General features: G+C 40.1%; 1 protein-coding gene across 6 annotated transcripts in view; it reads right to left on the reverse strand.

Annotated features, from left to right (window-relative positions):
• The window catches only part of BICD1 (BICD cargo adaptor 1), a 203,959-nt gene that overhangs the window by 78,159 nt on the left and 112,678 nt on the right, over positions 1-13,122 (reverse strand). Inside the window, exon 3 of one of the 6 annotated variants that reach the window (XM_060305637.2) lies at positions 6,854-6,986. The exons of the other annotated variants lie outside the window; for them this stretch is intronic. Within the exon in view, the coding sequence (XP_060161620.1) occupies positions 6,873-6,986 (114 nt within the window). The 3' untranslated portion in view covers positions 6,854-6,872. Of the gene's footprint in view, positions 1-6,853; positions 6,987-13,122 lie in introns of those variants that run through there. 6 annotated transcript variants of the gene reach the window in all.

Genomic DNA, 13,122 nt, shown 5'->3' on the forward strand with positions numbered 1-13,122 from the left:
GGTTAATCTGTAGTTAAAGGTCATTCTCAGCTCATCTCCAGGGATCACAGACATCTGTGACTGACCCTGGACCCTGATAGGATGAAATGGAGTAACTAGTGACTTACAATGTGCTGCTTAAATCTGAAACTCCCTTGACACACACTCTACTAGTTTGTCTACATTATTTATAGAAAATCTATAGGTTGATGATTGGTACTTGGCTCCATAGTTTATATTGTCTAATTTTAGCTATAAGAGCAGCCAGGTATAAAAGACTCTTCCGTAAACTTCCCTGAAAACAAGTATCTTGCGTGTATCTTAGTTGTTCACAACATGAACACAAGACACATCAGATGGTATTAAGAAAGGGCCTTGGAGCTGTGTCTCGAAGTGTAAGACCTCTGCTTGTTTCCTCTTCCTGCTGTCCCAATCCTTTAGCTTATCAAAGCTGAGGGAGAGGAGAATAGGCCACCCCAGTATATGCCATTTTGGCATGTGGATTATTTTGAGCTGAAGACATTGGGGTCCAGCAGACTTAGGAGGAGCCTTTTACCTCCCTCTTAATTGTCTAAAAGAATTTAGATCCGAGGCCTGTACCAGGAAGAGAGTTATTACCAGATACAACTTTTTATGTCAGAAAGACTTGTCTGCGTGGCATGGCAAACATTTGTTTACCAAACATTTGCTCTTCTCAGCTTCTGTGAATTGTCTTCCTCTCCTTTGAAGTTCCAGACCCCCTACTTCCTCCTTCTTAGCTCAGGATGGTACATAAGCCTCGATTACCTGGCCGCTGGGGAGTCTCATATTTTATGGGGTCCCCTTATATTTTTCCCCTGTGAATCTGTCTTATGTCAATTTAATTATGAGACCTGCCAAAGAACTGAGAAAGGAAGAAGGAAAAAGTTTTCTGCTCCTACGAAGTCTTATAAGCGTATACCCTTTGGAATCTTGTGAGTCATTTCAATTATCTGACCCTGTGTAACTGCTCCAACTTCAGTAAGAGCAAACAAAAACAGAAATTGAGGCTAGGAGAGCGGAATGCAGTAATCATAAATTCCAGCAACCATCCAGGAAGACACTACACAGAAAACAAGGTGCAGGCCCCCTCGCTCACACCCTGCACACTCGGATGAGAGTGAGCTGCTCAGTCACCAGAAGGCAGATCATACTAGTCAGTCCTGAAAGGAAACAGAGGCGTCAAGGCTACAAGCTGCATCGGAATTTTTTTGCCTTCCTAGGAGAATATTCTGAGGCATTTTCTTCACACACTCTGTAGCAGTAAGAAACATTTGGAATAGAATATTTTTCTACAAGCTGCATCTTTGCAGGTAGACTTCTAAAACCAAATAAAGTACTATAAGGCAAGATAAACAAAAGGAATATCTGAATAGTACTCTCTTGGCAGAAATTCAGTTTATATTTGAAATATCGGAAAGATATACATACATTGAATCAATATATTCAATAACATTTTTCCTTCTTGGCAGGCGAAGGTAAGTAGATTCTAAATCTTGTGGTTTTTCTCTCTTACATGAAAATAACTACTGCTTTATTGTCATTACTTATTTTACAATCACTCAAAGTGAATTTTTCAATCAATTATAGTACTATTGAAGTGGGAAATCTTGATTATTTAATGTCTTAATAAAAGTTGTTTTAGCCGCTTACATATTACTTATCAGACATAGGAAGGAAGTTTCTCGGGCATAAAAAAAGACAGCAAAAGGATGCTATGATTCAACTATATATAACTGATATATAATATTAATTGTTGGTAATTAAATACGGTACAAATAGTTAAATAAAAAAAACTTGTGGTGTACATTTTACTATAATAATGAGTAAACTGAGGCCCAAAGAGATAAAGGAAATTGGGGTAGGTCGCAAAGTAGGAAATGATAGCTCTAGGCTTTGACCCAGGTACCCCAGATCCTAATTCTGAGCTCTTTTCATTAAGACACCCTGGCTTCGGCTCCTGGCTTCCGGCAGAAAGCCAAAGAAAACAGACTGAAACAAAAAGAATAAAATGTGCAAGGGGAAAACGAAGAGTTCTCTCCAAATCAAAATGAATTCCTCATTTTCTGGGCCTCCAAACTCGGGAAGAGGCTGGGAGCATTGTGAAACAGAACTAAGGGGCCGTAGCCTCAAGCTCTGAGTACTATCTTATTTGGCTCAACGTTTCAAAGGACACTAATTCAGGGAGAAAATAGTGTTTGGGGGATGAAACTCAGAGTCCCATAGAGGAGCTCAAAGGATGGTTCCCTTCCCCACCCCGCCCTGGGAAAGAATTTTGGAAGGTGAGTGAGCATCTTCTTTTGGCACCTGATGGTCAGGGGTCACTGCTGAGGAGAGCGCATGAGGGCTTCCGGCTGGTGAGCGACTGGTGTCTACACTGTTCCTGAAGACACGACTGGACACACTTCACACATAGGGTCCTTCTCAGTTTGCAGAGAAGAGAAGCTTTTTTACGGAACAAAGTCTAATAAGAAGATCCTTCATAGATACACAAAAGCCAGTGATGTATTTTTCCCTGCCCTGAATTTCAATTAGCATCTTAGGCAACAAACCTGAAAATGACTAACTGAGAAATGTCTGCATTTAGTCTGTGGGCCCAGGCCAAAGAAATATTATAAAATATATATTAAGAATCACTATTAGCCAAATGAACTCAGTGTGTATGTGGGGGGAATATTTCCTAAGAGTATTCTGTTGGAGTTTCATATATTTTTAATCTTACCTAAAAACTCCAGATAATTACCTTCTTTGTTTACCTATTTAACATTTCACTGAGTTACATAGTGAGATAAAATATGTTCCCACTCACCATTTGATTAATCAAAGTATGTGTGAGATATCTTTGATTCTTTGGTGGTACCTTAGTTATTTAATTCCACCCCTATTAAATTTTATACTTTCAGTAAAGCTCACATTCTCCAGAAATAATCAGACTGACAGACTTTTAAAATAAGAATTTTTCAGTAAACCAGAACTGCTTTTTGTAAAGAATCAGCCGTAACACAAATATGTTATCAGTTATATTCAGATTTTGAAGATATATTGTATTATTTTAAATTACCCATATATTTTATTCATTATTTTAATATCGTTCATCAGTGAATTGAGGATATAAATCTAAATAATATTTTGGATCAATCACAATTTTAATTTAATATATGCCTGGGGCCCACCATATGACTGGCTTAAAACAAGTCAATTTTAAGCAAACATAAAATTAAATAGCATTTTAAAAAATCAAAGCAAATAGGGGCTTCCCTGGTGGTGCAGTGGTTAAGAATCCACCTGCCAACGCAGGGGACACGGGTTCGAGCCCTGGTCCAGGAAGATCCCACATGCCACGGAGCAACTAAGCTTGTGTGCCACAACTACTGAGCCCGCATGCTGCAACTACTGAAGCCCGTGTGCCTAGAACCCATGCTCTGCAACAAGAGAAGCCACCACAATGAGAAGCCCACGCACCGCAACGAAGAGTAGCCCCCGCTCACTGCAACTAGAGAAAGCCTGCGCACAGCAACAAAGACCCAATGCAGCCAAAAATAAATAAAAATAAAATAAATTTATAAAAAATCAAAGCAAATAATTTTAGTATGTATTCCTGATAAGTTACTGACCAGTGTCTCAGCCATCAGATTTATGGTGACATTCAGAAGGCAAGTTTAAAGTGTCATAAATCCAGAGAATTTATAATTTCATCTATAATACTGTTAGAAATACTAAAATGATGCACTAACTATTTACCTATCTTTGCTGATACGTTTTCTCTATAATTTGTTTCTTTCTGGATAATATCAAATCAGAAAGCTCTACAGACTAGTAAAAATGATACTAGTCATTTTTTGCATATGGAGAATATCCTGTTAAATTACTCAACTTATAGTTCCTATATAGTACTTAGGTTTGAAGAGGAATATGCTCTACATTTTCAGTCTAAGAAGATAATTTACAGTAAAAAAAACCCCAACAACTCCTACTATCAAAGTCTGGGAGGACAGCACTCATATTTACACTTCTTTTTAAAAAAATCACAGCAACATTTACTTTAAGTCCAAAATATTATGTATTCATGTCTATTTCCAATATTATGTTTTAAGTAAATCTGCCTTCCTAATATGATGTTCGATATTAACATACAATACTATTTAAATCTAGTGACATATTAATTCTAGGGGAAAAGAAATAAATAATGACCACTTGAAGTCATATTATTATTTTCTTTTTTGGCTGCACAGCTTGTGGGGTCTTAGTTCCCCGACTAGGGATTGAACCCACACCCTTGGCAGTGAAAGCATGGAGTCCTAACCACTGGACTGTCAGGGAATTCCCTTGAAGTCATATTATCGATAACAGAGGTTCTCAAAGTGTGGTCCTAGAACCAGCAGCAACAACAACACATGGGAACTTGTCAAAAATGCAAATTCTCAAGCTCCACCCCAGGCCTACTGAATCAGAAACTCCAGCGATCTAGGGTTTTTTTTCTGTTTTTTTGGGTGTTTTTTTTTTTTGGCTGTACCACACAGCTTGTGGGACCTTAGTTCCCCAACCAGAGATTGAACCCAGCCACGGCAGTGAAAGCACCGAATCCTAACCACTAGACCACCATGGAATTCCCAGAGATCTGTTTTAACAAGCAATTGTGATGCACATTAGGTTTGACAACCACTGGTCCAGATTAAAAAAATCAATTTACAACAGCTGAAGTTCATCCAGAAAAGAGATGCTCATAGCAGGTTGGTCTATTACCTACTCAATGACATAACTGTCCAGCACTTACAAATAAATGAATAGGACAGACAAACAAACAATGGAGTAAAATAAAGAGCCTAGAAACAGACTCACATTTATATTGAAACTTAATAAACAACAGAGATGTCACTGCAGATCCATAGGGGAAAGATGGGCTAGAAGAAAATTTAGAATATATTTATGACCTTGCAGCAGAGAATTTCTCAAATAAGAAACAAAGATGGCTTACTTGTAGAGAAAAAGAAGACTGATACATTTAACTACATTAAAATTTAATACTTCTATTCTTCCAAGTATAACTTACAATGAAGTAAACGAGAAGGCAAGCCTCTAACTAGGAATATACTTCTCACACATATTGACAAAGACTTGTGTTTAGTATTTATTCATTCAACAACTACTCATGGAGTGCCCATTATGTACCAGACACTATATAAGTGCTAGGGATATAGTAAACAACAACAACAAACTATGACTATCTCTGCTCTCTTGAACTTACATGCCTTGCTTACAATAGACACACACACACACATATATGTATATGAATATGTATGTGCGTATATATATGTGTGTGTGTGTATGTATATGTGTGTGTGTGTGTGTGTATATATATATATATATATATAAAATATATATATGCCCAGAAGAAAGTTTGAAAGATTGGGGACAGGGAGGTCTGGACAAGAGGCGTATGGGTGGATTTATGGTAGTAGTCACGTAGTATGGAGATCTTTGTACTGCATATTAACACTTATCGGAAAACATCTACCCTGGAAGAGACACTAAACAACCCAGCAGACAGAATGCCTTAGACAGTTGACACCTGCCAGTCTCTGTCACCAGCAACTCTTGTGCTGACACAATGGAACCATGAAGGTACTGGGATACTGGAGGGTCCTGTCAGTAGATAACAGATTTCAAGCCTCAGGGCCAGGGTTTTCTGGGCAGGGCTTAATTTCCCTGAAGTGACTGAGGTATTATTCATTAACTTCTTGTTCATTCTTCTATCCCAGCTGTGATTATGTTGGATTTTGGACCATAGGTGGTCCCCAAATATCTTTTAATTGATGGGGTTCAACTGCTGTCCTGGCAGCTACATAAAGGAGCTTTTAAGAGTCAGGTCAAAATTAACAAGGAGATGAATTTTCAGAATGTGGTCCGGTTGCTATCACAATAGATAATTATTATGTTGAAAAGAAAATCATCTGTTATAAAATTGACAATTTTAGTAAAATTTGAAATTTTTGAAAAACATAATTCCAGGAGTGTTTCTCAGACAAGAAGACCCTCCAGTAGATATAATACACTTCTTTGATGAAATGACTCTTATCTGCCCTCCCCCCATCCCCCACGGCATTCTATTAAAATGGATTGTTTATGTATGACACAACTATAGGGCTATGATCTTGGAAGGGAAATGATTGATTGAACAGAAATAACCTAAATAGAAATGGCCTTGTGCTTAGATGAGGAAATCTGTATATACCATTGTTAAAAGTTTAAACCAATTTGTGAAAAGCAATAGAGGATCCTAATAGACTAAGGGTATAAGAATGGACGCACAAATAAATGGAAAGAGATGACATTCTTACTCACCATCCTGCCTAACAAGCTATCAGATATGTGCTTTGGGGCAGGCAACGGTGTACAGTCTTTGTACTTTAGAATTCTCTTCTTCACTCTAATTCATTTAAGCCAGAAGTGAAGATGGAAGGGTCTACCCCTGAAGCAAACTGCTGACCGAGACTGAAAATTTGCCTAGCAGAACCTCTTCAAAACTGCGGAATGGCACTGTAAGTCTTAACCAACAAAAGAACCAACGGAATGAACTTAAATGTCTTAGTTTATAGTTACCTTTTTTTTTCTCTTTTAACCAAGACACTTGCTTGAGAACTACTTTTAGCCCTGATAAAGCAACAAAGACTTAACCTCTCATTGTGAACAATTTGAAAACTGAACAAAACAGCTGTTTTCAGACACTAAGAGGCCTGTAAGACTGATCTCTGGAAGGGAAACAGATGAGATGAATACTGTGAACACCCCAACTTTCTGCCTGGAGTCAATTCCTGGACTGCAGGTGCAGGAAGGGGGAACCCAGAGAACCCAGAGGCCCCGCTGAGGTGAAGAGTTCAGAGGTCAGGAAGCTGAGGTGGACGGAAGCTGCAGGGTAGAATTCTGGAAAGGAGTGATCTACATAGAGAAAGACCTCCAGAAATCTGTATACGTGCTTCCTTGTGTTCTTCCTGGGTAGGAAACAAAACATGATGCACAACTGTAGAATTACAAAGAAACATAGGACAAGGTCGCTGCCTTCCAGGGGCTAAAATACAGTGAGAAATTTCACAATTGGTAGTAATTTTCTTTTCTTTTCTTCTCAATTATATTTGTAGTTCTTTGACAATTGTTTAACTGTTTAATTTCTGAATATATTTTTACTGAAACAAATGTTAGAACTTTACTGATTATGTATTTGATTTTGGGGGGAGAAGGTATTATAAACAGGTAACCATTCACTCATTCATCCCTTTTATTAGTTCAACAAATACTAATTTAATGAATATACTATGCAAAACTGTATAGGTTCTGAGATTATAAAAAGCATAGGACATTTTCTCTATCTCAAAGAGTTTGTAATTTAGTTGGGGAGACGTGTTTAGAGCTAATAATATTTAACATTTATTGAATCCTGGTACGCAAGTACTGTTCTTAATTCTAAGCACTTCGTATGTAATAATTCACTTACTCCTCACAACATTATGAGGTAGGTATTATTATTATTATTGTTCCAATTTTATAAACAAATAAGTTGAGGCACAGAGATAATTTGCTTAATGACTTACATTCCATAGGTGGCACAGCCAGGATTTTTAGACTTGCAATCTGACTCCAGAACAGCTGCTATAAAACACTACTTCATGGTGCTTAAAAATTCAAGGAGTGTTTATTGGGGGGCCCATCATATGCAAAGCAGTCTGCTAGGCAGTGAAATTTATATGTGTACAGGACAATCCCGAGCTTCAGGAAATTTATAGTCTACATATGATTAAAATTAAAACAATTATTATGGATTAATATCTGAAAATATCCATATCCCATGACTCCTGTAGGAAAAAATGTATTATGAGTCTCAAACAATTTGTTTATGTGTTAACTTTAGGAGCACTTTATTGCCAGGTGAGAACTGACTCTATAAATGTGCTACAAATAATTATTTAGAAAGCATTCCTTTATTTATTAATGATTGAAAATATTTTTGTATTCCTTTCTAGAATATTTTTCTTATTTTAAAATATTCACCAGTTGTGAAATAAATGTCTCTTTGGTGCTGTTTGGTCTCCCACTGTCTAAGTTTCCTAGGGTTGCCATAACTAATTACAATAAGTTTACTGGCTTAAACAACAGAAGTTATTCTCTCACAGTTCTAGAGCCAGAAGTCTGCAATTGAGGAGGTGGCAGGGCCACACTCCTTCTGAAGGCACTACAGGAGAATCCTTCCTTGCCTTTTCCAGTGTCTGGTGGCCCCTGGCGTTCCTTGTCTTGGGTCAGCAGAACTTCAGTTTCTGCCTCTGTCTTTACATGACCTTCTTCCCTGTGTCTCTGTCTTTCTTATCTGTTTCTACACTTGTCATTGGATTTCAGGCCCACTCTAATCCAGGATGATCTCATCTCATGATCTTTAATTGCATTTGCAAAGACCCTTATTATAAATAAAGTCATTCTGAGCTACTAGAGGTTAGCATGTATTGAGTTATGTGACATATATTTGGGGGCCATAATTCAGTCGACTATACCCCCTTCAGTTATTCTTATTTTTTGCTGTTTTGCTACTGCTAAGGGTGGTAGGCAGCTAAAGGGGGTGGGTGGCCAGGACATCAGGGAGGGACTTGCTAGTAAGAGGGATGGGGATGGAGAGGGAAATGGGAGGATGAGTAGAAAAAAGATAGAAATAGAAGACACAGGTAACAGAGCAGCCAAGGATTTCATGACTCTCCTCTTCTCCGGCTCGGATAGAGACACAAGAGAACAAGAACAGGGTAGGCAGAAAAGGAGACAAGAGAAAGACAACAAAAAAGTTAAGGCAACGGGGAAGGTTTGGAGCCAGTGTTCAAGCATTTTTGGTAATGAGCTGCATTCGTGCTTCTATAAAAGGCCTTTTTTAGGTGAAGCACATACATAGAGAAGGAAAAATAACCTTGCTGTGTAAACCCACGACTTAACCTGGGGTCACATTTAACAGTAACAAGCTATATATTACTGGTTCTTGTGTCTACCAGCTACTGCAATATCTCTAAGTATGAACTCACCTCATCCTCATAATTATTTCTGGGAGTCTCTTTTAGCTGTCCTCCTGGACTCATAAACATGTTAGCCATTTCCTTCTTCTCCTGCTCCGGCACCATCCAGCAATGTCCACTGTGAAGCTTCTGCTGCCTCCCAACTGGGATGAAGGAGCCTTACTACTGCCTTGGAAGATCCTGATAAGCCCCTTCCCGTCATGTCCCACAAGGCCTTGCTGCCTGGTTATGCTGGGTACACCTGGTGCCAATACTACTTAGGTGGTTGAATCTCTTCCAGGGACCAACACCATGGAGATGGTGGAATCCTCTCGGTATCAAAATGGCACTGGTTCTCAAAATGGAAAGCCTCGCTGAACTCCATGAAAACATGCAGACACTGTTTTCATTCCTTTTAGCATAACCTCTTTCCACTTGGTTTTATAGCAATGCTGCTTGTGTCATAGTGGCCGAGAGACTTTTACTTAGTGTCTCATCATCCCCATACCCTCTCCCTACAACAACATGCATAAACCCATTACATATACATACAGACAGCAGTAAGAATCAACAAAGATCTGAGCAGGAGGACACATCTGAGTGACAAACATTTAACCAGAATTGCCCTCTGACAATGGATGAATTTCTGGGTCAAGGGAAGAAAACAAGAAACAGGAAGGCATAGAACACAGAAATAAATGATTACTATCTACACTGTGTGCATCTAGGAGATCTTTGTACAAGTTTTGGATGAGTTCCCTAGCACAGGGCCTGACACACAGGTGATCAATAAATATTTGTTAAATGAATGCATGAGATAGAGGAATCAATCTGTGGAAACCATGTACTTGGGCCTCCCTAGGTAATAAAGTCACCATTCACAGCGCTCATCCTCTGAGAATATTCCTTCCTGCACCTACAATAAGACTCACTTACATTTGTCTTTTATTCCCTAGCCCAGCCAGGAAGTTGTGATATTTTGAATCAGAGGTCTCTTTGCCTAAAAAGCTATTTTTTTTCCTTCTCTAAGGAATCAAACACAATTTATTTTAGAACTGAATAGTACAGACTGAATAAAAGAAAGTTTTATCCTAAACCTTCCAGATAGACATTTTCTCACCAGGTTCCACGTTGATTTTAATAGTCCCATACGTGGCCTTCACAATGGATGTACAGATTGTGTCATTTGGTTGCAGAGTCAAGTTTGAAAATAAGTCTTTCCATTTTCTGTGCTTCAGAACAATTCTTAAAATACATCTCTTATGTCCTCAGCTCATAACTGTTTTTTTTTTTAAAGATTTATTTAGTATTTATTTTTGGTTGTGCCGGGTCTTAGTTGTGTACTCTTCGTTGCAGCACACAGGCTTCTCTCTAGTTTTGGCGTACAGGTTTTCTCTTCTCTAGTTGTGGCGCGCAGGCTCCAGGGCGCATGGGCTCTGTAGTTTGTGGCATGCAGGCTCTCTGCTTGAGGCGTGCGAGGTCAGTAGTTGTGGCACACGGGCTTAGTTGTCTCGCAGCATGTGGGATCTTAGTTCCCTGACCGGGGATGGAACCCTGCATTGTAAGGCAGATTCTTTATCACTGGACCACCAGGGAAGTCCCCATAACTGTTCAATTATATTTTTCTTCCAAAAATAACTTACAGCAAGAGAATCATTTACTTTATACATATTGAAAACCAGAGCTCATACATTTTCTTCAGTGTTCCATGGAGGAAAAAACTGGTCCAACGGACAGATGTAACAAAAAGTATGTCTCTTATTTTGGCTTCTCTGTTTTAATGACCAGAGAAGACCCTTTGTTGTTTTCATCTTGGTTTCAACACAGTAGTATCAATACCCTTTTCTTTCCCTGAATCTTTTTGTGTGTGTGTGTGGTACGTGGGCCTCTCACGGTTGTGGCCTCTCCTGCTGCGGAGCACAGGCTCCGGACGCGCAGGCTCAGCGGCCATGGCTCATGGGCCCAGCCGCTCCGCGGCATGTGGGATCTTCCCGGACCGGGGCACAAACCCGTGTCCCCTGCATCGGCAGGCAGACTCTCAACCACTGCGCCACCAGGGAAGCCCTCTTTCCTTGAATCTTGATCTGGCATCCAACATTGATCTTTTATACTCAAAAAAATGAATATTTCAAAGCTTTGCAGTTTCCTTCCTTCAGACACGGCAGAGAGGATTTTACTTCCTGGAGCACGTAGTTAAACGGGGTCAGACACGCCCGCGCACCCGCTGCCCACACGCTTTTCCTGGACTTAATATCCGGGCATGACTGCGGCTCCTACCCGCGACGGCCCTGACCAGGCAGTAAAAAACTATTTTAATTGAACTAGAAAGTCGAATAAGGGAAGGGTAATAATAGAAACTTCCAGGTATTCAAGGGCTATAAGTTTTATTTAAGACCCATGGGCAAAGCCAGTAACTGCATGGGCTTAAATCTGTGAGGGCAAACAGCTGCTGCTCACCCACACAACAAACTGTTCTGGGAATCCGGAAGCGCTGAGACAGAAATTCAGTCTAGAAAACCAACCAGTAGCATTCAGAGGAGCAGCAGACAAGTAATATGATCGAGAGCAATGTTTTCAACTTGTGGCCTGTGACCTAGCAGTGGTTTGTGAAATCAATTTAGAGGGTTGATTCCACATTTTGAAAAAAGGAAAGAAAAAGGTAAAGTAGGATATAATAGATGATATCAGCATGCACTGCAGAAACAATAAGCACTGTTTCATGGACTCCTGCTTTGGAAATGTATATGCATGTGTATACCTGTACACAAGTGTGTACACCTACATATGCATGCACATGAGTGCTGGGTAGCAATGTAAAATGTATTGTTTATTGTGGGTGATGTCAAAAATGTTTGACAGGCACCACTGCAGTGTATATCCCATTTAGAACGGTGATGCCACTCAGCTCCAAATGGTTCTTGCTGTAAGTTAGATTTCAGAGCTTCCCTGGTGGTGCAGTGGTTGAGAGTCCACCTGCCAATGCAGGGGACACGGGTTCACCTGGTCCGGGAAGATCCCACATGCTGCGGAGCGGCTGGGCTCGTGAGTCACGGCCGCTGAGCCTGCGTGTCCAGAGCCTGTGCTCCGCAACGGGAGAGGCCACGACATTGAGAGGCCCGCGTGCCGCAAAAAAAAAAAAAAAAAAAAAAAAAGAATATGCCTGCCAATGCAGGCAACACGGGTTCATGCCCCGGTCTGGGAAGATCCCACATGCTGCGGAGCTGCTAGGCCTGTGAGCCATGGCCACTGAGCCTGCACGTCCGGAGCCTGTGCTCCGCAATGGGAGAGGCCACAACAGTGAGAGGCCCGCGTACCACAAAAAAAAAAAAAAAAAAAGTTAGATTTCAAAGAGAAGCCAGAAATCTGCATCTTTGTGAAATGTCATGATTTTTAAATGGTGGCAACTAGTTCAACAATACAAAACAGAGGTGCAGCACAAGTATGTGTGTTGAAGACAGCCCATAGACAAACAGTTTGGGTGTTCCATCCTAGAGTAATACTGTTATAAACCTACCCTGCAGAAAGAGATGTTATTGGTCACTCTCTTGTGGTCAAATATTTAATGCCCTTTCCTCTGAGCCTCTCCCTTGTAGAAGATCATACAATGCTCTCACTGACATCAGTCATGAACATATGATTTGCTCGGGCCAATGAAATGTGAGTGGAAGTGAAGTGCTTGCCACCTCTAAGCAGAAGCTTTAACAGCTTGTGTGTGATTCACTGCATTGCCACCTCTCTTTTCTCTCTGCCTGGATGATGAGAATAAGCTATCTGGGGCAAAGCATTGCAGGGAGAGTGAACAGCAAGAACAAAGGCCGTAAGGAAGAAAGCAGCAAGGGAGCCAGTATGGGTGAAGAAGGGTGATATATTACACTTGGGAGGTAGCAAGGTGCCTGATCATGGCCTTGTAGAGCACAGGAGAAAGACTGGATATGTTCTCTAGTTCAGTGCTTTTCATCATTAGGAGATTTTTAAGCCAGTGAGTGATATGACATAAACAAGAAATATTTGTAGAATAAATGGTCATTAAAAGGGTCACATTAGCAATTATGCCTCTATTATTTTAAAAAAGAGCTACAGCTTTGGCATGGATAGAGCTTCTTCA

The sequence above is a fragment of the Globicephala melas genome, chromosome 10 (genome assembly GCF_963455315.2).
Source record: "Globicephala melas chromosome 10, mGloMel1.2, whole genome shotgun sequence".
Classification (NCBI taxonomy): Eukaryota; Metazoa; Chordata; class Mammalia; order Artiodactyla; family Delphinidae; genus Globicephala; species Globicephala melas.